We start from the raw sequence: 23,288 nt of genomic DNA, 5'->3' as shown, positions 1-23,288 counted from the left end.
CAAGTTGAATGTGAGATTCTATAGCGGTGTTTCTAAGGACTTACTCAAGGATTCAAAGACCCCTATTCTTGATGTTTTAGAGTCAAAGAAGAAGAGAAACAGGCTATGAAGCCTCTTTGTAATACAATTTGAAATAATGTTCTTCTATCTAAAGCTAAAATGTTTCATTTATCTATGGCCAAATGGTGAATCTTTTATTATGGCTATTTTAATTATTTATTGTTTTTTATATTGTATCTTTTTTTATCATCTTCCCCACAAAATCTATATCACATTTCGATGTAAATTACAAGTCAATCAAATGTTGTTTGCTAAGTTTGGCCATTCTAGTAACCCTTTTTGACATGTGTAGAAGGGATTTGACTGTGGCACTGAAGGCAACATTGATCATATGGAGCATTAAAGGACACCAAATATATAGCTTCCCCTACATCACCTTGTAAAAGACTGATGCATTTCATGAATTCTATGAAGAAATATGGATTTCAAAGGGGTAGATGAAGGAATTTGACAAATTTGGCCATTCCAATTACCATTTCTAGCAAAACTAGAAGAAAGTTGTCGTAGAAAGAAAGTTGATCGAGACGTCATGGGGTGTCCAAAAATGCCAAAACCCACCACGGCACAAATTTTCCATTTGGAACATAAAGGCATGGAGAATTCACACTATTGACCCAAGGCAGCCTATGTGATCCATTCCAATGTGTTGTACATGAGATTACAAAAAATTACAAGTTGAATGTGAGATTCCAAATAGCATAGCAGTGTTTCTAAGTACTTACTCAAGGATTCAAAGACCCCTATTCTTGATGTTTTAGAGTCAAAGAAGAAGAGAAACATGCTATGAGGCCTCTTTGTAATACAATTTGAAATACAAACACCTATTTTTAATAATGTTCTTCTATCTAAAGCTAAAATGTTTCATTTATGTATGGCCAACTGGTGAATCTTTTGTTATGGCTATTTTAATTATTTATTGGTTTTTATATTGTACCTTTTTTTATCATGTTCCCCACAAAATTTATATCACATTTTGATGTAAATTACAAGTCAATAAGATGTTGTTTGCCAATATTACAATGAGATCAACAACCCACATACCTCCTTTGATTCGTCAAGGGCTCCAAATGTGACAGAGACTCACCAAAGGTCCCATTGTCCATCAACTTTGGCATTGTCACCTGCATATATTATGCTATTCAATATTATATCCCTAGCCACCTCTTTCTCAACCCTTTTTTGTCCTGCTCTAGGGATCTTTTCAACATAATCCTCCACCAAGTTTCTCACAATGTTGACATGCTCTGTGCATTCTCCCTTTTGAACTTCATGACTATGGGGCCATTCCAATAACCCTTTTTGACATATGTAGAAGGGATTTGACTATGGCACTGAAGGCAACGTTGATCATATGGAGCATTAAAGAACACCAAATGTATAGCTTCCCCTACATCACCTTGTAAAAGACTGATGCATTTCATGAATTCTACGAAGAAATATGGATTTTAAAGGGGTAGATGAAGGAATTTGACAATTTTGGCCATTCCAATTACCATTTCTAGCAAATCTAGAAGAAAGTTGACCATGGTGCAGAAAGAAAGTTGATCGAGACGTCATGGGGTGTCCAAAAATGCCAAAACCCACCATAGCACAAATTTTCCATTTGGAACATAAAGGCATGGAGAATTCACACTATTGACCCAAGGTAGCGTATGTGATCCATTCCAATGTGTTGTACATGAGATTACAAAAAATTACAAGTTGAATGTGAGATTCCAAATAGCATAGCGGTGTTTCTAAGTATTGATGTTTTAGAGTCAAAGAAGAAGAGAAACATGCTATGAGGCCTCTTTGTAATACAATTTGAAATACAAACACCTATTTTTAATAATGTTTTTCTATCTAAAGCTAAAATGTTTCATTTATGTATGGCCAACTGGTGAATCTTTTGTTATGGCTATTTTAATTATTTATTGGTTTTTATATTGTACCTTTTTTTATCATCTTCCCCACAAAATTTATATCACATTTTGATGTAAAATACAAGTCAATAAGATGTTGTTTGCCAAGTTTGGCCATTCCAGTAACCCTTTTTGACATATGTAGAAGGGATTTGACTGCAGCACTGAAGGCAATGTTGATCAGATGAAGCATTAAAAAACACCAAATATAGAGCTTCCCCTACATCCCCTTGTAAAAGACTGATGCATGTCATGTTTTCTACAAAGAAATATGGATTTTACAAGGGTAGACGAAGGAATTTGATCATTTTGGCCATTCTAATTACTATTTCTGTCAAATCTAGAAGGAATTTGACCACAAGGTAGAAAGAAAAGTTGATCGAGACTTAATGGGGTGTCCAAAAATGCCAAAACCCACCACGATGCAAATTTGGCCATTTCCCCATGACATCTCGACCAACTTTGCCTTCTGCATTGTAGTTAAATTCCTTCTAAATTTGCCAAAAATGGACATGTAGAGGTGGACTTGTTGGAGGCATAGGTGGCCTTGTGGAAGCTTTGATTGTAGATATTAACTGTCGTGACTTCACATGGGACTTCCTCTTCTTGATAGAAATCCAAAGTGCATCGTCGCCTGGATGAAGTATGATATGACTATGCCTCCTCTTTCACAGAATGCCAAATTACTGCCATGAGTATTCGCTGTCATGCGGCTATCATTTCTCTCCGATTCACGGGCTGCTACAGTTTAACATCGATGCACACCAATAAAAAGCTCTTCACGGCAAGTTCACACTCTTATCTGCTTATGTCTTCAAGAAGTCTCGGCCTTCAAAAAAAACCTAATTACGAGTTTTTTTTCCCGGCTCTGATACCAATGATAAGTCCTCTCAACTAAAGGGCTCTCCAAACTATTCAAGGCCCAGCCATCCTCCCCTGCCTTCTTGTTTGGTGAGGCTCTCTCTAGAAACCCCCCTGAACCCAATGCTTGCTAAGTGGCCTCATGCCTTGGTGCCTTGTGTCCCATAAGGGACTTTACCATTCTCGCCCTCTCATAGAGCCCATTTGCACCTCTTCATTAATGTCTAGGCCTAGGCGTAACCCTAGACCCAAACCCTCTAGGCCTCATAGTATGCAAGCATCGTTGAGCCCTCTGGTTTACTGCCTGATCATAATCACACCACACGGTTTCAGGGACCGGGATTATGGCTGACGTAACTACTAACAACTTAATTTTCCACCCTGTTACTCTTAGCTTAATTTTGCTATTCGTGGTCCTCGCACACCCTTGAAATACATTGCGGATGCATTTAAAAGGTATCACTACTTAGAGCTCTATTTGGAATTCTTCTACTACCAAGTTTTTACCATTGCTAGAAATCATGCATCGATATCGGTTATCAGCTTTTGAACAAATGTTTCTATCTTCTACCCTTGGGAAACTACTTGATTATTGGCCTACTAGTCTTGTTTGTTTATGGGATGTTGATCTTCGAGGTTGGGGCAATCAAGCGGGGAAGGATTTATCCCGGCTCTCATGTAAGGATTTTCCACTTCCTCTTCTTGTTGATATTCCTCATGCTACCAAACAAGCTTGGGTCCGGTTTGCTCCTCAGGATTCGCTTTGGGTGTGGGGATTAAGATTGAAGCGGATATGGTCTTTAACTCCATCTGCTTCTCTAAATTTTTTCGTCTGGAGAATTCTGGTGTGCAAGCTGCCGACTTGAGACAGATTGGCTAAGTGGAATGGGAATATTTCTCCGTTATGTCCATTTTGTAAAGTTCAGTTTGAGAGTCACTTTCATCTCATTTGGGCTTGTGCTCTAGCCAAGGATGTTTGGCATATGGTTCGTCAGTGGCTGGACAGGGTTCATATTTGCATTCAGGTGCGGTGGAAGTCGGTTCTCTTGGGGGAGAGAGCTGGCATGACTGACGCACATCTCATTCTATGGTACTTACTTCGTCTTACCTATGGACTCTCTACAAGGGCTATGGAAGTTTAGGAACTCTCTTGCTTCTTTACTTTGGGAATCATAGTGACGCTGTGGGCTTGGTAGCAAGTCTGCTTGCATTAGAAGCATAGCTGAATTGTATGTACTTCCTCTTTCTTTCTCGAGAAAAAAAAAAAGACATTGAAATGGAGAAGAAGACATGGAAGCTTTGAAGCTTTAAGTTTTTGATAGATGGCTGGACTCGCCACCCATCTTCCCTTTCTTGTTAACGCTCGCCATCCTCCACTGGCTCTTGTTTCCTGCCTACACACACTGCATTACCTCCGGACTTCTTTCAATTCCTCCATTGCCTCACCTCCTCTCTCTCATAAGCACAGCTCCTCGACCTCTGCTCTCTTTGGCAAAATGAAGGACTCCCAGACAGCTTCCAAGAGCCCAGGTAGCAATTCAGTGCCATCCTTTCTGTGTTTGTCTTTTGAATTTTTATGGCTTCGTTTCGTTTGCCAACCGCCCACAATCTTGTTCACCACCTTTTTTTAGCAAAGGTCGTGTTAATAACTGGCGTTACGAGAGGCTTGGGCCGAGCGCTCGCTCTGGAATTGGCAACCAGGGGGCATACAGTCGTGGGTTGTGGTCGAAATGAAGAAAGGCTCGCTACAGTTCAGAAGCAATTAAATGGCGGGTCGAAGCATTTGCTGAAGACAGCTGACGTGGTGGGAACTCCTTTCTACGACCTTTCTTTGTCTTTTCATTCTGAAGTGCATTAGTTCAAACCTAATTGGAGGATTGAATTTCTTGACAGGCTTCGGATAGCAGTGTAGAAGAATTTGCCAAGGCGGTATTGGAAATTAAGGGCGTTCCTGATATTATCAGTGAGTAGTTTTCCTGCATTTGCAGTCAGCGGGGAGACAAAAGATTTTCTTAAACCCATCCTTATTTCTACTACTTGAGATGCAGTTAACAATGCAGGCGTCATCAACGAAAACAGGAAATTTTGGGAAGTACCATCAACTGAATTGGATGCTGTGCTAGATGTCAACATTAAAGGTCCAGCAAACGTCATGAGACACTTTCTTCCCCATATCGTCTCAAAGAAGCAAGGAATTGTAGTCAACATCACTTCGGGATGGGGTCGTTCTGCTGCAGCGGAAGTGAGTTTTCTTATCATTACAGCTGGCAAATTGTGTGCCTCTCGTCTATTGATGGCTTTTAAGACAGCACGGCAGATTCAATTACTTGTAAGGGATCGCTCTCATAGGGTCCCTTGTGAATTAGAGACTTATGACTAGTATATTTTCTTTTGGGTCTTCAGAGTTGGCTTTTGTTCCGTTTTGGAGTCTGGACCTCTTGCGCACATATTTTTCCTACTAATGAATGGAAAGCTTTGTTCGCCCTTATCTTTTGGTGGGTGCACAGCTCCCCCTATTTATAGATGGGCAGGGGGCAGGTCTCCTTCAATTAGGGCAGAGCGTTGGCTGATCGCCATGTGGCAGCAGTGGCCTTTTATACACTGCACCTCCGCTACCATAAACGTGCATTTATAGGATTTTACAAAAAGTTGATGCATCTTCAAAAATTTCCAATGATTCTCGTTGCTCTTGCTTGTTAAGGGAAGGTGCAACATCAAATGCATGCATGTGCCTTGCCACTAGATTGCCCAATGCATACACGTGGGTGCCCAAACAGCTACAAGGTCGTGACTTGTTGAGCTTTCATGGCTGCTTCCAAAGGGCTTCAAACTCGGTTTTAAGGGTGCCCATGAAGGCTCTTCTGAGCGGAACCTGCTTTTGTGTAGGCCTTCTTGCCTATGGCTGCTGTAGCTGAGAGGGGCTTCAAACTCGGTTTTAATCCTTGCTGCAAGGGTGCCTGTGAAGGCTCTTCTGAGTGGAAGCTGCCCTTGTGTAGGCCTTCATGCCTATGGGTTCTGCTGTGTCAGCCCTATTCTAGGCTGCTGTGTGATCTTCTAGTCTGCTGTAGATGTTGGGTTTATTGACGCCCGAGTTTGCTTGTTACTGTCAGTTTACTGCTTTGGAGGAGTGCTTCAAAGACTGCTGGAAGTGATGCTTGAATTTTTTTATTAGCATGAAGGGCCTTGCTCTAAGTCCGATGGGATGGACGTAGAGGCCTGACCCTAACCTCAATGGTCTGCCAACATGTTGGTCAGCGCTTTGCTGCTGCTTACCTTCCTATGTGGCATTGCCTCCAACTGGCTCCATGGATGTGCTTGGGATCTACCATCTGCATAGGTAAGCCTCTAACTGAACGTGCTGTGCCGAGTGAAACCAGGCTAGTTAGTCTCGACAGATGCATTCTCATTGGCAGTGGATGCTTATGATATCCCCTCCTCCTTGAAAAAGGAGCTCAGTCAGCCAACGACAGAGGGGAAGAGGGAAAGAAAAATCCATGTTGAATTGTGATCAGTGAATAATGAAAAGGCAAGATGTTATTTCCAAGATAGGTGACACAATGGACCTCTGCACATTTTATAAAAAATCATCAATCCATATGGGATTATTAAATGAGTGTCATTTGGCTTTTCAACCTTCATATGCATTGCACATATGAGATAATGTCTCATGGAGGTCTCACAACAGCCAAAACTTAAATGCCTGTAATCAAAGCTCTGATGCTGAGATTAACATGATTAAACACACTAGAGCCATCTACTTGACAAGCTCTATCTAACTAGCCATATAAATATGTTTTATCGTTACAAGCCATCCCTGACTGAAAATAATTTTGTCCTCGAAATGGGAATAAGATATACAATAAGGCAGTAACAGCAGTCCAAAATCAGCAGCCAATGAGCTGGAATGTAACCAAATTAGTGCTAGCAATCAGCTTCAAGATTGTACTGTGGGTGCACTGATGAGCAGCTTCCATATCAGCAACACTATGAACAACAGATGACCATCCTTATGAGGGGAGTAATATATTGATCCAGAATTGAGGATGGCTTCCAAGTAGCCTCATCCATGCCACTACCCTGCATTCAGTCAGCCTTAGATATGGTTTTTGAAGCCCAATATTGTTGGCTGCCATGTGGACTATGACACAACCTGCCATGGGGGCAGCACATCGGTTTGCTTCCTGAATTTTGATTGGACCCCCCCATAGAAGCTAAACAGGCCATGTGGGACTGCCAGGAGCTGCCCATCATTAGGGCTGCTCATGGGTCTGTAGGGAGCGGCCCTTGGGGTGGGTTTATGCCTAGCAAAGAGCCCAAGATGTGGGTGAATGGGCTGGGGAAATGACCAACGTATAAGTGCCCGTGCCTTTTAATGGGGCAAGGAGTGTTATGTCTACGTTTGGACATAATGTGGCTAGTGTAAGGAGGTGATGCTAACCTAGGGTCATGCATCCTAACCTTAGGACAATTACGGGACAATTAGGACATGTAGTACCTTTGGTACATTTAGGGCAGTCCTAGGATTGAGACACCTAAGACACCCTATGCCTATATAAGTAGAGCTTAGGCTTATTTTGGATCATTCTTGGGAGTGGGCCTTCCAAGGATGCTCAGCTAGGTTGGAGCCTGTCTAAGGCTATGTTTCCCTAATGACATCTTTGCGTAGATGGGGCTGCATGTTATGGGATATGTAGTCTTACCTGGGAGTATTGTGGTTTGGGGTTGCCTGGCCTCTAGCTTGGGGATAATCTTGAGGGGTCTGTGGCTGGGTGGTGACACACTAGCGTACACCAGTTGTGTCTCAATGTTTATGTATTAACCTTTGATGGCCTTGTAGGTATGCTTGAGGATAGAGTCAGTCCTAGAACCTTCAAGCTGACTTAATTTTGGGGCGTTTGCATTCATATTAGAGTGCCTCTATGCTTTGGTGTGAAAGTGTTCACTTGATTGGTCTAGATATATGCTTGATGTCGCAATCTAGATGCAGAGCAAGAGGAGAACTTCAATGTATGTCTGTGAGTTTGATTCATGATAGAGGTTGGCCGACCATAGAGATTTGACTTTTGATTGCCTGGTGGCATGAGGTTTTGTCATGCTGATAGCACAAGGTCTTGTAGAGTACTAAGAGTTTCTACTAGACTCTTGAGTGCTGGGTGCATGCAAGAGTGCATGTTAGTGTCTGAGTGTGCATGCAAGCATGCATGTGTGCACATGCACATGCACACTTCTTTGCTTCAATTTAGAACCTTTATTTAAAACATGTGTTTGTGTACCCTTTGAGTGGTGAGGTGGCATTGTATACTTCTTGACCATTTCTTTGCTTCAATTAGGACCCTTAGTCCAAAAAACACGTTTATATACACTTTGAGTGGTGAGGTGGCCATGTGAATTGAAAATTTCTCTTGCATGCTATTGTTCTGATTATGCAAAAGCACCATGTCACCACACATGCAGCTCTACATGTGTGTGATAGTTCTCAGCTATCCTTCACCTGGTTGTTGGACATGCAGCCATTCATACTTGCCCATTTTTGGCTACTTCTAATGTGCCGCTAATCCTTCTTTCCAACTGATTTGCATTCTACCTACCCCGTGTGACTCTCACACAGGCCTTTATCTGGAAGATGAATTCTTCAAGCATAACTGGAATGAAATACAAGCTGGGAAATCTCCTCTTGGTAGTAAGATTAGAGAGTATTCCATTTGGAATGGTTTGCTTTTTGGAAAAGAGGGGGAGGGGGTTTGTACAAAAAACTATTGGATCTAGTCAAAAGAACATTATTTTAGCCTAAGCTTAAGGTTGATGTCGAACTAAATGTTCGAACCTATCAACGATGCGAAGTCAATGAAGCTGAGTGCTTGAGACGAGGTGTTTTGTTGCATCGTTTGGAAATACTTGAGAAGAAATTGCATAGTATTTCCATGGATATTGTGGTAGGCTTACCATGGACCTCTTATGGGCAGTGGGTAGTTGTGGATCGTCTCACCAAGTTGTCACGGTTCATCCCTACGAAGGAATTTGAGATGCTCAAGTCATACAATTTCATCGTCAAAGACTAAACTGTCTCCAGCACTCAATTTCTCTTTCAATCTACCCGAAGGCCATAAGTAACCACAACTTTTAAGCCATATTATTGATCAACAATGGACCAGAAAAGCAAGGAACTGTTTTCTAAATATGGCCAATTCCCATTACCTTAGAATATTTTGGTATTTTCAAGTAAAACCACTTGCTCTTTGAAAGAACTTGAGGTGGTTGCTATAAAACTGTGTTGATAGAACACTTGCTATGCTTTCCCTTGCAAACTGCAACATATCTTGTTGTTGTTTCAGCAGCAGTGCCAACGTTGACATCATGCTAGCCAACTACCCATGGGACTTTAGGCTGGTATTTACACATCAGCAAAAATGGACTAATATGGGTGGCTGAATGCTTAGCACTATTCTAAGCAAATGGAAGGTACTGTTCTCGACCTGATTGTCTTCATGAAACATATGTTCTAAGCATGTCTTCCAAAGTTTGCGTAGCGTGCGGGGACCAGCTGAGCGGAAACATAGATGAACACACAAGGAGAACTCAAGCATGAGAGATACAAGAGATCTACCTAACTATAGTACACTGCTTTATTTTATTAATTGGTTGCCAAATCGGCATACAAAATTGTGCTGAGACCACTCCCCTAACTATGACATGCAGGAGATGGAACTATGCTGTGGAACTAGGACCCCAAACCTCGCTGATATGATAGCTGAAAGCGCTGTTGGAGGCTGGTAGCTGCATGCTGAAATGAGGGGCAAGCCCCCCTTTATATAGGGGCTGGAAAGGCCCATTGTGGCTGGTTGGCTGGGCTGGTCAGGCTGTTTGCCGAGCCCTAGGGGCTGACCATGAGGGGGTTGAGGCTGCCTCTAAAAGGTGCCTCCCCCAGCTGCCTTTTTGAGGCCCCAAATCGTGCCAGATCTGCTGCGTGGGGAGCTACAATTGGCTGACAAGGTAGCGACATTGTCGCTGCTACTTGGGCTTGACCTGACATTCCCCTCTTCTGAACTTGTTGCTAGGCGGATACCTCGCAACGCTTTGTGCTGGCAACCTGAACTGCTCCGCCATGGCTTGTGACTTTGGGAAATGAGAATGGACCCCCGTAGTGTTGGAATCGGAGTCCTAGTGTGTGTGGTCCTAGTGTGCGTGGTCCTAGAGTCCTAGGAGTGTCCTATAGTTGTGTGAGTGTGAAGAGTCTTGAGGCCACTTGTGCCACCTCATGTGGTAGGTGTGATTCCTCCCCTAGATTACAGGATCTAGATTCTCTTGTGTGTGACCTCATCTATGAGGTATCAGTGTGGGAAGATAAGGCTTGCCCACCCTATAAATGAGGCCATGTACTTGCTACGAATTGATCAACTATCAACATCAGCTATTGTGCCTCAGCTCTTGTCTCCAATCATGTGTCTCTCACCCTCTCCCATTTTCAACAGTTGGTATCAGAGCCACCTTGAAGCGTCCTGCCCATTCCTCTCCTCGTAAGCTCCTCTTGTAGCTACTCGTGATTTCCTCCTCTCCTTGAGGTGATGAGCGTCATCAACGAGGAGCTGCGCTGCCACACCAGATCTGAGTCGGCCTCCCTCGCAATCTGCTCACGCCTTGCTGCTTCTGCCTCTCCGCTATTTTCCCTGGCACCGTCTAGTGCTGGCTGTGGGGTCCGAACCCACGCGCGCTTGTGCGCCATTCTGCCTGCCATACTGCGGAGCTTCTACCTGCTCAAGCTTGCTGAATGCCCGTACACCCACGCTGCTTCTAGTTGCCCACGCAACTTCTCCTACTGCCCACGTAGCTAGACCTGGGACAGCTCCGGTCTTGTAACAAGGCGATGACTTGGCGGCGTCTCGTATGTACCGGCGACTGACGACCTGAGGGCCGTGGCCATCGACTCGCACATCAACGCAGCGGAAGCATGGTGGGCCCATAAACCTCACGATCTGTTGTCCATGATTCAGCTCATTGATTCCTTGCCGCCTCCCTGTCTCTTGAGGATGCCTTGATGCAGTAGCAGCCCAGCAATTCAGTCGTCATTTTGACTGACACAGGTCCTGTTCGTAACCAATTTACTGCCCGAAACCCTAATTTTCGCCCCTTTACAATTTATGCTCAACTTCTCGAATTTTTTGGGTGTTTTCATGATGTGAGGGTTCCCAACCATTGAACGAGAACTCTTCTGTCAGAAATTTAGAAAAGCCCCAATTTTTTGCAAACCCTAATTTTGCAGCAACCCTAACTCTAAATTTTAGGGCTTTTCTGTTCTGTGTCTTCCTTTGGCATAATTGAAGCTTCTACCATGTAAAATTTGGGCCTTTTTTGAAATCTGAGTAAACATTGTAAGGGATTTAGACCTGTAATAATAGCTAAGACCTTCCCACCAATGGATAGCATAAAAAACTCCTCGTTCATCGAGAAATTCTGAGGGAGCAATTTCCCAACTTGGCAGACAAAACTCCGGCTTCTTCTTATGCGAGAAGGCATATGGAATATCACCAATGGCAAGGAGCCAAAACCCCAAGGTGATGATGCTAGAATCAGTTGGTGGGAGAACCAAAATGATAAAGCAATGGCTATCATTGGCCTAGCTTTAGCTGACAACCTTATCCACCATGTGGATTTTGATAAGACAGCAAACGACGTTTGGGAAAAGTTAGAGAATTTGTTTGGAAATAAGATCAATAATTCCAAAGTATTTCTTAAACAAAAACTCTTCAAGCTCAAGATGAAGGAAACTGAAACCCTCAAGGGGTCAATTCTCCAACAATTATCTACCATCCGAGCCATTGTTGAAGATGATGATCAAGTTGCTGTACTTCTCTCCAGTATTGAAGACATTTCCAAGTACAATGAGATCCTTGCTGTCCTAAGAGTCAGCCGCAATATGAGCTTTAAGGATATGGTAGCTCATCTCATTGATGAGGACCGTAGGCTTACAGAGAAAGCAGAATCTTCCTTAGAATCTGGCAAAACATTCTTTCTCAAGAATAAGCCCAAGAAGAACGGAAAACCTCTTAAATGTAATTACTGTCAGAAACTTGGCCATCCAGAGGATCGTTGCTTCAAGAAAATGTTAAAGGTACAAGCCAAAGAACATGCCAATCTGGTTGGGAGCAGAGTGAGGACGAAGACGACCCCTCCATGAGGTGATAGATGAAGAGTGGGCTTTCTAGAGTCATGTGTGTTAGGTACTCTGCCTTGGGTAGTCCCCCTAAAATGATGTAATAATTTGTCATTTTGTGTGCCTTGTCCTATAAAAGGCTCCACTTATTTCCATGTACCCAGTTAGGAGACGGGGGGGTTGTTATGTCTTTCCTTTATCAGGCCTGGCCGAGTTCTAGGATGTTGGTGTACTCCCTAGACCTATGAGTTGGTCATGCATCTATGCTCAGATTTGAGTCTCTGATCACGTTGACACTTAAGCCATGAGAGTGCTTGGTTCAACCTCTGAATTATGCTCAGCTGTTAGCCTCTGAGATTGCTTGGGATGCACAGTCTGGATGATGTCATAGTCTCTCACCCTAGCTCCGAAGGGGGGTTTGTTGGAATCGGAGTCTTGGTGTGTGTGGTCCTAGTGTGTGTGGTCCTAGAGTCCTAGGAGTGTCCTATAGTTGTGTGAGTGTGAAGAGTCTTGAGGCCACTTGTGCCACCTCATGTGGTAGGTGTGATTCCTCCCCTAGATTACAGGATCTAGATTCTCTTGTGTGTGACCTCATCTATGAGGTATCAGTGTGGGAAGATAAGGCTTGCCCACCCTATAAATGAGGCCATGTACTTGCTACGAATGACTCGTCCATGGACTAGACGTAGACATCCATTGTTTTGTTGCAGTACGACCATCGGATGATGAGCATGAGAATGTTAAGTTTTGGGTTGCAAAAGTGGTGGACGTGAGCATGGATGACCAAGGAAAAGCTGCAACATTTGTAGCACTATGATATGAGCCAAGGGGTAGGAAGGAGAACTAGGATAACAATACATTGTATATTGGTTGTTTGAAAAAGGAATGGGTCCCAAACCATCAAGCAGTTTCAGAGCTTTCCACAAAGACAGTCATAGTATCCTGGAAATCAAGGACAAAGAAAACAATGAAGCACTAGGGTATGATGTAGAAGCAAAAATAAGAATACCACTACCAATTATTTCGCACATTACGGAGTTTTTGAAGATGCTCGCTAAGGAGGAAGTAGAAGGAGATAGCGCAAATGAAGAATTCCCATGACAATATCATTCAAGCATCAATGATGACAGTGTTTTGATGAGATTGAATGAGGATGGCGCCTTGGGGTGCCAACTCCCTTTAGTAACAAAAACCTATCCAAATCTTGAGTCAAAATGTGAGTAATCCTGCTTTGATTCCTTTGTTGAAGCCCCCTGTGTATGATAATTTGACTCCGAAAGAGAAAGCTAAGTATTTCAAAGAGGGAGGCTCAGCTATCAAATTTGAGACTTCTAACGGTGTATAGAACAAATTGATCCTCCTCTCAGGTGACTTCAATGCGCGTATAGGGAGTAGACAGGTGGGGTTGCTTGGCCGACACCTATTGGAGATGGAAGCTTGCATGACCTGATTGTATATAATGGTCTCCACAAATAGCCGTTATCCGGAGGGCTGACCTGCTTCCCACACGGAGGGGGAACGAGTATAGTTGGCACCAACCATTCCTATCTACTAGCATTCAGCATATTGACCACCACACTAGGCACATGACACGACACGCCAGCCCCCAATCATGTTCAGATAGACTTTGACCATGCCCTCGATGCGGTTTACATGACCCGCCTGCCCCATAAGCTACCAAGCTCCCTTGGAGATGATGTAGACCTTGGCCATGCCTCAAGACTCTCTGGTATCAGTGGTTCAGGATGCCGCCACTAGATTGTAGAGAAGGGGTAAGGGGCAGATTTGGAGATCGGGAGAGAATAGCAGAGGGAAGGGAGGAGAAGAGAGGAGAAGGGGAAGGAGAGAGGAAGAGAGAGAAGGATCAGGGGATAGAGAGATAGAGAGAGGGAGAAGAGAGAGAGTGTGAGTGTAGGCAACAGGTAGCAGGAAGGAGGAGGGAGAGTAGATAGGATTAGATGTCACATCAAAAGGTCCCCAAGTACATGAGAGGATGGTACTTATATAGTATCCCCTTAGCTATTTAGACCCCTCTATCTAGCAAACACCCCCAAATACTAATTATCTTAACCCCCACTAACTTGACCCACTTTTGGCCTTCATTACAAACCATCCCCGCTCAATATAATTTTGTCCTCAAAATTGCAAGTGATGGTTGAACTCCAAAACTTTCTGCTGTAGAATAAACATGTTCCAACATGCGGGCCACCTGGGTCAAAAGGGAAAGTCCAATAGTTCCCTCCCAGATGTCATGGAACCTCCTGGGTCATGTAGGCGTTGATCCCACTTAGCATGCCCATCATCAATAAGCTACACAATCATATAGCGATTGCTCGTCTCCATGGAGTCTACTTTGCACACCTCTTTATGCCTTGCTGTCGCTTTCTGCCTACATTGGGAGCATTCATTGCTTTTGCATATATCCAATGCATCTCTGGCTCTGTTATCTTGCCCAAATGCAACAAGCTGAAAATCATCTTCATCATAGATGCTATATTCAGGCTCAAACAGTTCCAAAAGTTCTTGTGCTTCCTCAACATTCCAGGGATCTTCAATCCTCACATGTAAGGCCTTCAACCCCAGGCTGGACCGCTGTAATTTCCTTCTAACCATGACACCCATGAGGTCTTTGAAATCTGCACACGTGTAGGGCTTCCAAGATGAAATCCTCATCTTCAACCAAGCCTGGACATGATGCATGCTATCGGGCAAGACGTTTTGGCTCAGATCCTAATGTAGATGTTCAACCACATGGTATGCCACAGCTTCCCCTTTGCTTGGAGCCCCACCACTATTGTGCCGATACATAAAGCGGAGGATCCCAAGAACTCCATTATATCATCATATATCGTCTCATATGGGCTGCAACCCTTTGTGGTGACCTCATGCATATATGATGACGTGTCCAAGGGGAAGTAGCATACTACAATGACAATCGGTCATGTTTAGGCAATATAACTCACACCCAGAGGTGGCATTCATGCTCCTCTTGCATCATAGGGCAGTCTGAGGTGTGATTTGAAGAGAACTGCCATTCGTCCAGATCCTCGTATCCCATTGTCTCTCCTCATCTCCCTCCTGTGAGCTGACTCCGAGTGTACTTGTAAATGTGGGTAGCTCCCTCTCTGAGCTCTTATGTGTCTCAGTATACAAAATCACATCTTTGTCAGTGTAGGTCTTGGGGATAAAGGGTACAATTACAATTCCACACTGCCATACTCCACAATAGTATTACCTTCTTCCGGTGCTCTTGCTGTAGGGGGGAGAGAGAGAGAGAGAGAAAGAGAGAGAGAGAGAGAGAGAATCTTATTTGATCCTTAAACAGGTTGCTCCTTATTGTGCGTCAAAGTGGGCCATCGAGGGACTCACAAGGTCAGTTGCAAAGGAGGTTCCAGAAGGTGTAGCAGTGCTTGCTTTGAACCCTGGAGTTGTAAATACAGATATGCTAGCATCATGCTTTGGTGCATCATCTGCACTTTATCCTAGCCCAGAATCATGGTGAGTTCTTGTTGTCATAAAGATGTCCTTTATGCCATAAATATGATACCATTTTGCATCGAGAAATTGTAGCTGGGAAAGGTAACTCCAAGTACTGCGTTAAAGATTGTCTTGATGAATCAAAGATCCTCATAGCTGTTACTCAAAAACCTCATGGTCCTGTGCAGGGCTCCTCACGCAGCTGATGTCATTCTAGGTTTAACTGCAGGAGACAATGGGGCCTCATTGAATGTGTAATGAAAGATCCAAACACTTGTGTAATTAAAATCTGTGTAGTGCTGAAGGGTCATTGTATCATTTTGAATAGAACGGATTAGACCGGTGGGTAGGTTTAGTTCCAGGTGCAAGTTTAGCGAATCAGGGGTGAGACATTATGGAATCCAAAGAACTGGGGGATGAATGTAGTCAAGTTGCTGCTACCTTGTTTTCCTTTTTCACCAAACAAACATTCAAGTGCCTCAGACAGCGTTACTCCATTAGGATACTAGGCATGGGTGATGGTGCTGGTGGGTAATTGAATCAACAGGCAGGAGAACATCGTTGTGGAGCCTTGCAGCTTTCTTTTGATGCATGATGTGGATGGAGACAGACTACTTTGGTCTTCTGTATTTTTTGTGTCGTCCTATGGCAGTGGAATGAAATAATGGAGAATCTGGCTCTCTTTTGCTGAGAACCATGTCTTGGGAGCTCAACTAGATTTGTATATTCATTGAGAATTAAGATATAGCAATGCTGCCCCTTTGAAGTGGGGATATAGTGAACGATCTGGTGATTTGAATGGAGGGAATGCATATAGATCCTCTTTTTCTGAGAAGGTGGCTTTACGTGATTTAAAAAAAAGTGAGATGATTGCTCGTATGCGTATTACAAATGGAACCGTGATGGCTAAAAATAAAATGCAATCTTGTGTGACATCATTCTTCAGAAGTGTTTCTTGTTTGGTTGTCTTTTTAGTTTTGGGAAGGCGAGCTTCTTTTTCACAGGTCCGGCATTTGCTGTGACCTCAGTTCCCCTGAAATTGTCGCTGAACATTGTCTGTGGCAGTACTCTAGAGTTGTCATTTATGTATCCAGTGTACACTTTAAATTGCACGCATGCATGTCCATGCATGCACATTTGGGCTGTGGGCATATTGCTATGGTGCTAGCCTATAGTTTGGCATAGTAGTAACTTGTCCAATGGCAAAAGTCTGTGCACATGCACGTGCTTGCATGCATGTGCACACGTATGTTTGTATATGTACATGTGTATGTATATATATATGAGTCTGTGTGTGTGTGTGTGCGCATGTACCCACAATAGCACGAACAATATTAGGGTAGATTTTACCTTATGTGTGTGTGTGTGTGTGCATGTACCCACAATAGCACGAACAATATTAGGGTAGATTTTACATAAGGTATTTTGTCGAAATATTGTAAGTTATAGGATTGAAAGCATGAAAGGTAATCAAATTCAGCCAAAGCTAGTCCCTGCCATGCATGATGGAGTTTATGGTTTTCAATCTTATGAGTGACTATCATGAGATTGAAACTGCACTATGTTGTGTTTTTAGAGGATGAGTTTGGGAATATTCTTGGATTCATCTAGGTATATAAAAGCTTTGTGTTCATTAAAACTTGTCACTTTCCCTCGCCTTTTAATCGTATATGTTATTTAAGACTTAAATGTAGGATTAATTTATATTACAAGTAATGATAGTCTCAAAAGAGAGTTTGTTTGAGTATGCTTGTGCTTTCTAAGTTAGAAATGTATTTTTCCCTCTTTGTAGAAACGATACATAAGTGTAAAGGGCCATTTAGCTTTTTATGTTTTAAATAAGAGAGAGAGAGAGAGTTTCTAGTTTTTTGGAAGATTTTGTTTCTTGACTTGCTTGTTTATTTTTGCTTAGTCACGTGCTTCGTTTCTTCTTTATTTCTGGGGAGAGTGGAGAGCTTTGCGTATGGTTCACCACATAATGTCCTCCACAAAATCAATTACGACTATGACACATGAGTTGTTGAACTTCTTCTACATCAATGGATCATTGCTAGATGCCATTGACACCTTGATCATACACTGCTCCCTTGAAGATGGTGTATTATTTGTTATCATTTCATACCTTGTTTTTTCCTTGGCTTGTGCAACTTGATAAAAAGGAGTAGGAGGTCAAGAAGTGGAAGATCATACCGCACAAATCGATCTTCAACAATGATGGCGAATATGAGCTTCATTGTAGGTCAATCTTTTAAGTTGACCAAGGCGTTTTAAAGATTTGAGCACCCTCCTTTTACAAATTTGAGGAAAAAAACAAATTCTTGTAGCATTCCCAAGGACTTTGATTGAAGTACTTGTGTAGCTTGAGCATCACTTACTATATAAAAAAATGGACAGCCTATTACATGGGAATAAAATCCTCAACACAAAGTATTAGTGAAAGATCATATGCTCACATTTATGTAACAAGGCTTTATATCAGGTATCTATTGAGAGGCGAAGAAAATGGGGTGCATGAGCTGATTCCCAACATGTTGACGGAGTATGCTTGCAAATTGTGAGTCCTAAATCTAGGATTATTACCTAGGAGTATGCTTGCAAGTTGTGAATCTTAAACCTAGGATTATTAAAGAATTACTTTGACCAATCCATGTTTAAAAGAATAGGTATGGACGATAGTGCCTCCTTGGCATGCTTAAAATTGTGATCACAGCTCTCATCCCATAAGAATCCCTTCCCTTCCTTAAGAAGTGTAGTGATGATGGGGCTAGACTTTATAGCATATTCAAGCAATGGAGTGTGTGTAATAGCAATCAAGGTTCACAAAGGATTACACTTGCATTTGTGGTGGGTGCCTCAAAATTGCCTCTAGTTTTTCTAAGTCAATGTGTATACCTTCAGTTGAAAGAATATGGCAAGGTAGCTTGTCTTTTGAAGAATGAGGCTTTCATGCTTCATTCATTTTATGGAAAACCAAGTGGAATTTTGCAACATGCATTTACAAAGTAAATACAGAAGCCATCTAGGAGTACCTTGAGGAAATTTCCCAAATATGAAGATAATATCAATTACATAAATTGTCAGAATGTTATTGGAGTATTGGTGAGTAGAAACAGATGGTAAAGGTACCCCAAGGCATAGTTCTCTTCAAAATGTCTTCTTTTGCAATATGAATTTGATAAAGGCCAGAATACCCATCATGAAAAGTGTATGTGGTCATCGAATTTATCAAGGGTGAGATCTTGAAAGGGGACAGGGAATCGCTTGATGGTAACATTCAACTTTTTATAGTTGATGTATTTGTTGTCATGTTTACGAGTGGCTGCTTTTGGCAATACTCATTTGTATAGGAATTGTGAAGACAACCTTGCTTCTATAGTTATGCTGCAGTGCTTTAATTTGGATAGGGCTAAGTCAGTTATAGCACCATACAAATGAATTCGCTACATCTACCTTAATTAAATATGAGAATGCTAGGGTCGCCACTATCTTGAAGGATGCATGGGTATCCCACACCTTCAATCACGTAGCCAAATCAAGAGGTCCTCACTCCCTGAAAGTGTTAACCGGGATAGGGAAGCCTCCTCTATCCATGGCTTATGTGCCTTCATACTTGGGGTATTCACCCATATGTGGGATAAATCCTTGTGGGAGGGGACAAAGACTTGAAATTGAACCCTGCTTCAATTCAAAGAGGGTGTATAGGCAAGTTGTCTCATGCCTTGTTCGTTATGCGGCATCACTCTTGAGAGCATTCCTCTTATGAGTGTCCCCTTCCATTTCAAGACTGTGTCAGATTCATCTGCTTGCTAATGTTCCAGTGCTGTCTATACTATGTATGCACAATTAGAAACTATCAGATTTGTGCCCCATTTGCCTATATGCTAGCTCCTCCTATGTTGTTGTCGGCTACTAGCCTTTGCACAGGTGTCCACCTTGTTAGAATTGCCAACTATTTGGGTGTAGACCAATGCGTGCTATTTTTGAGCCATGTGCATCGTGCCAATTGTAATGTACTAACCAAGGCTACCATGAGGTTCTTAGACTTGCTAAGAGAGCCACACGCTCTGACACCACATTAAATTTGAGAATTCCATGTGTCTCATAAAGCAAACTGTGGCTCTGAAAGGCTACCTAGCCACCTGCATGGAGCACATGTTAGGGGTACCACACCCTAACTTGCCTAGCCACTTCAAGAGTTTCTCACTCCCCAAATCCATAGTGAGGTCTCCTCTCTCAAAGGCTTATATGCCTTCCTGCTTGGTATACCCACTTTGTACATAGGATTAACCCTTGTGACCATTTGCCACATGTTTCCATGAGGTTGAGGGCATTTAGCATCCTCCCTATGTTCTAACACCTTTAATTAAGGTGACTTCTTTGTGCCGTCTTGCTCCTTTACTCCATGATGTACTATAAGCTTTTCCATTTTGAAGAATCTAAATGGGACAACTATGCTTGAAATTATGCTTAATGGGGTGGAGGTCCCAAAATGGTTATATAGAGCCCCCAACCTTGGTTGGAGGCTCTACAACCATTTTGGGGCCTCCACCACCATTCTTGGGCCCAAGAAATTTTTAAATCAAACCATTTTTGGTTCCTCACCAACTATGTTTAGGCTAAAAAAGGACCCAAAAAAGGCATTAGAGGGCCCAAAATGGTTGCAAACCCCCATCACTAGCATTGGGGGGTCTACAACCATTTTGGGCCCTACACCACCATTTTTGGGCCCTTTTTTTGAGGGGGGATTCCAAAAATGGTGGTGAGGGACAAAAAATGGTTTAAGTTTTTGGGAGCCTACAAATGGTGGTGGAGGCCCAAAAATGGTTGTAGACCCCCCAACATCAACGTTGGGTGGGGTCCCGAAAATGGCAGTGAGGGACAAAATATGCAGCAAGGAGATTGGGCATGCTCAGGAAATGTTGCTTCGAAGATCACTTACCTTGTTGCCTAGTAGCTCAAGAAGTCAATTGCATAATGTGTATGTGCAAATCAATATCATGGGCCTTGACTTTGAGCCACAAGTGATGTATATGTGGAGACTGATATCATGTGGCTTCACTTTGAGCCATAAATTGTGGCAATGGAAGACAAGGCTCTCTAGAGACAAGGCTCCTAGAATAAGCAACTTTATGGGCCACCCATAGATCATAAATAATCAAGAATTTCTTGGATCGAGGGGCTAGATTTTAGAGAGACTCCGTAAGGAAAGAGGCTTACTTTGAGGATTGGTGTGCAAAAAGATCCAAAACAAGAAATAAAAGTCTCCACCATTGGATTGGATTCATAAAATAATAACACATGGCAAGGAGATATGACCCACATAGACTTGGATGGGATCCATAGGAGCTTGAGATCTTTCAAAGCATAACTCTTAAATGGAAAATCTATTGGATAAACTATTTGGATTTCCTTGATGTTTAATGGATGATTTGTCGTAGCACACAATGCCATACATCATGTTTTGGGGATTTTTGTTCCCTAGATATATCTCTCCAGATTCAGCAAGCTCTACTGAGAAAATAATTTTGCTCATAAATCTTTGCTCGATAAATGCTCGACCTCCCATTACCTATTTACGTAGTCATGCAAATTTTAACATGATTTATGTTCTTGAACATCCTTGCCACAAAACCACACATGCAATGATGAAAAAACCTTGTCAATCTTAAAAAAATGGAAAACCAAATATTTATTGTTGGTACTATGCCATTTACCGTCGATAATAGTGAGATATACTACTGACAAAGAAGCAAATATAGTTAGGAAAGTCTTGAGGATCGGTGACAACTTAGTCGTACCAATTACTAAATTTGGTGTGACTTTAACCAATGGTACTATCATGCTTTCCAGTAATATAGGGAGTACTACCAGCAGAGACAACCCTTTTACCTCTGGTAGAAGGCTTATTATGGATAGTAGTATGCTACTTACTCTAGTAGGAGGCCTACTATGTATAGTAGTATGTTTATTACTAGTGGTAATATCATTGCCTCAACTATATAACGATGCCATTGGCTCATTTGAAAGCCCTTTTGATTTGAGAGTAAATTCTTCTCTCCTATCTAAAACCCCATGCCAAGGCCTGGCCGACGGAGTACTTGGTCCCTATGCTCACAAGGCATAAGAGCTATATGGGACCACTCTTATGTTGTAGGTACTTGGGTTCTCTCAAAGAGAGAGGTGGTCATTGTTGCCAGTTTTTTATTTTCATGCATGTCATTTTTTGTTTTGCATGTTGTATCATATTGCATGCATGTAATCCAACTCTCAAACCAAAACATGCATGCAACCTATATAATATTGCATGCTTGCATTAAAACCAATGTGCATGTTGTATCGTGTCGCATGCATGCAATCTGTCTCGCAAAACAAAACAAAACATGCAGACAATCTATATGGTGTTGTATGCATGCATTTTGAATCATGTTGCATGCATTGCATGTTACATTCTTAAGTGGTAGATTACTTGTACATGGGGCCTGGAGGCTCGGGGTTCCATCCATATTAATTACAAGCTAGTATGGTGGAATCTTAGGTCTCCACCACTTGCCTTCCTTCTGACGGGATGCGTGCTGGAGTTCAAAGCCATCCATCACCCCTTCATGGTTATATCTACTGTCAATCTCTTAAAGAAACTCTGCCCACTTTGCAATAGAAGCACAAAGTCGCGTGCACACAAACAAAGAAAAAGAAGCCGTTGTAGTCAATTCATCGAGCTCCACAGTAAACAAAGCTATGTTGTGAAAGCCACATCATCAAAGGTCCTTCAGCCTTAGGGAAAATCCACATCCATTTTCCTTTTCCACCCCTCTCCAAGGACTTTTCCAAGGATTTTTCTAAGGACTCTTCCTCTTAAAGACCCTTTATATAAACCTCAAATCCTTCAAGCTTTTATCCTCACTTGTTTCAAATTAAAGAAGTTAGAAGCAAAAGGATTTTGGAGATCAAGTTCGAGGGAAGTGGAAGAAGCAGAATCGAAAGGATCGTGAATCAAAAGAAAGCGAGAAGTCACAGGTTGAAGAAAGTGTGAAGATGAATCCAAGACCATTGAGCAAATTCTAGGGAAGTGGAAATCATATTTTTCTCTTGATAAAGCTTTATGCTTTATTAAAATCTAGAAAACTCGCATTTGAAAATGTCAACTCTAGAAAGGGATGAAATGGTTAGGGAGAGCGATGAAAGGGCTAGAAAAGGAAAAGCTATAGTAGAGAGGAAATACATGAGGAAGTACAAAATGAAACTTGGGAGGATAATGTGGGAATGGAAGACATAGATTACTGTGATTATGGAATTTGGTATACGGAATTCACTAAACTTGAAACTCAAACACAATATATGGAAGCATATTTAAGAACTGTTAGTGATGCATTGAAAATCCTAGCTGAAGCCATAACCAAGTTAGCCAATTCTCAATCGGTAACCCCTTTTGAAAAATCACCGACTCCTAATCATCAAGTAGAGAGGTCCACCTCTCGACTTAGAGAAACCTCTAATATTCTTTAAGGATTTGAAACCGCCAATTTTCAATGGGGAAGAAAAGGAGTGCAATAAAGATACGATTAATACGTTCTTACAAAGGTGGCAAGACTTCCATCAACTTAGGAATACCCCTCTTGAAAATCAGGTCATGGAAGCAAGTCTTTCCCTTGGAAACAAGGCCTATAAATGGTGAATGAGCCTCAAAGAAAATGATAGAATTCCTTGGTATTGGGCTGAGTTTGAACAAGCCTTCTTTAAAGGGTTTTTATCAAAAAATGAATTAGAAAGAGAGTGGGAGGCTCGGGACAATTGCACTATGGGTAAAAACAATCTAGTCCACTATATAGCAAATTATAAGGAGG

At 42.3% G+C, this 23,288-nt stretch overlaps 1 protein-coding gene across 3 annotated transcripts; it reads left to right on the top strand.

Annotated features, from left to right (window-relative positions):
* The first annotated feature begins 4,030 nt into the window (after positions 1 to 4,030).
* On the top strand, positions 4,031 to 16,302 carry LOC147883979 (NAD(P)-binding Rossmann-fold superfamily protein). 3 transcript variants are annotated; one of them, XM_087398604.1, is made up of 6 exons: positions 4,031 to 4,352; positions 4,454 to 4,626; positions 4,716 to 4,785; positions 4,883 to 5,064; positions 15,296 to 15,468; positions 15,636 to 16,302. In XM_087398604.1, the coding sequence occupies exons 1-6, from the start codon at positions 4,145 to 4,147 to the stop codon at positions 15,703 to 15,705; spliced, it is 876 nt and encodes a 291-aa protein (XP_087254730.1). In that variant the 5' UTR covers positions 4,031 to 4,144; the 3' UTR covers positions 15,706 to 16,302. The 3 variants fall into 3 exon arrangements, with proteins under 3 accessions (XP_087254730.1, XP_087254731.1, XP_087254729.1); XM_087398605.1 differs by having other exon boundaries at positions 4,871 to 5,064; positions 15,320 to 15,468; XM_087398603.1 differs by having other exon boundaries at positions 4,033 to 4,352; positions 4,871 to 5,064; positions 15,636 to 16,300.
* The last annotated feature ends 6,986 nt before the right edge of the window (positions 16,303 to 23,288 follow it).

The sequence above is a fragment of the Dipteris shenzhenensis genome, chromosome 27 (genome assembly GCF_047967505.1).
Source record: "Dipteris shenzhenensis isolate YYH24624 ecotype China chromosome 27, Dip_SZ_1.0, whole genome shotgun sequence".
Lineage (NCBI taxonomy): Eukaryota > Viridiplantae > Streptophyta > Polypodiopsida > Gleicheniales > Dipteridaceae > Dipteris > Dipteris shenzhenensis.
Note: the sequence above shows the minus strand (reverse complement) of the source record. Positions and strands in the feature narration are given on the sequence as shown.

Bases quoted from the DNA above. Each gene is read 5' to 3' on its own strand.
- LOC147883979 (XM_087398603.1), top strand. From the start codon at position 4,145: ATGGCTGGACTCGCCACCCATCTTCCCTTTCTTGTTAACGCTCGCCAT. The intron at 4,786-4,870 runs GTGAGTAGTTTT...CTTGAGATGCAG, and splicing joins GGGCGTTCCTGATATTATCA to TTAACAATGCAGGCGTCATC. The intron at 5,065-15,295 runs GTGAGTTTTCTT...ATCCTTAAACAG, and splicing joins GTCGTTCTGCTGCAGCGGAA to GTTGCTCCTTATTGTGCGTC.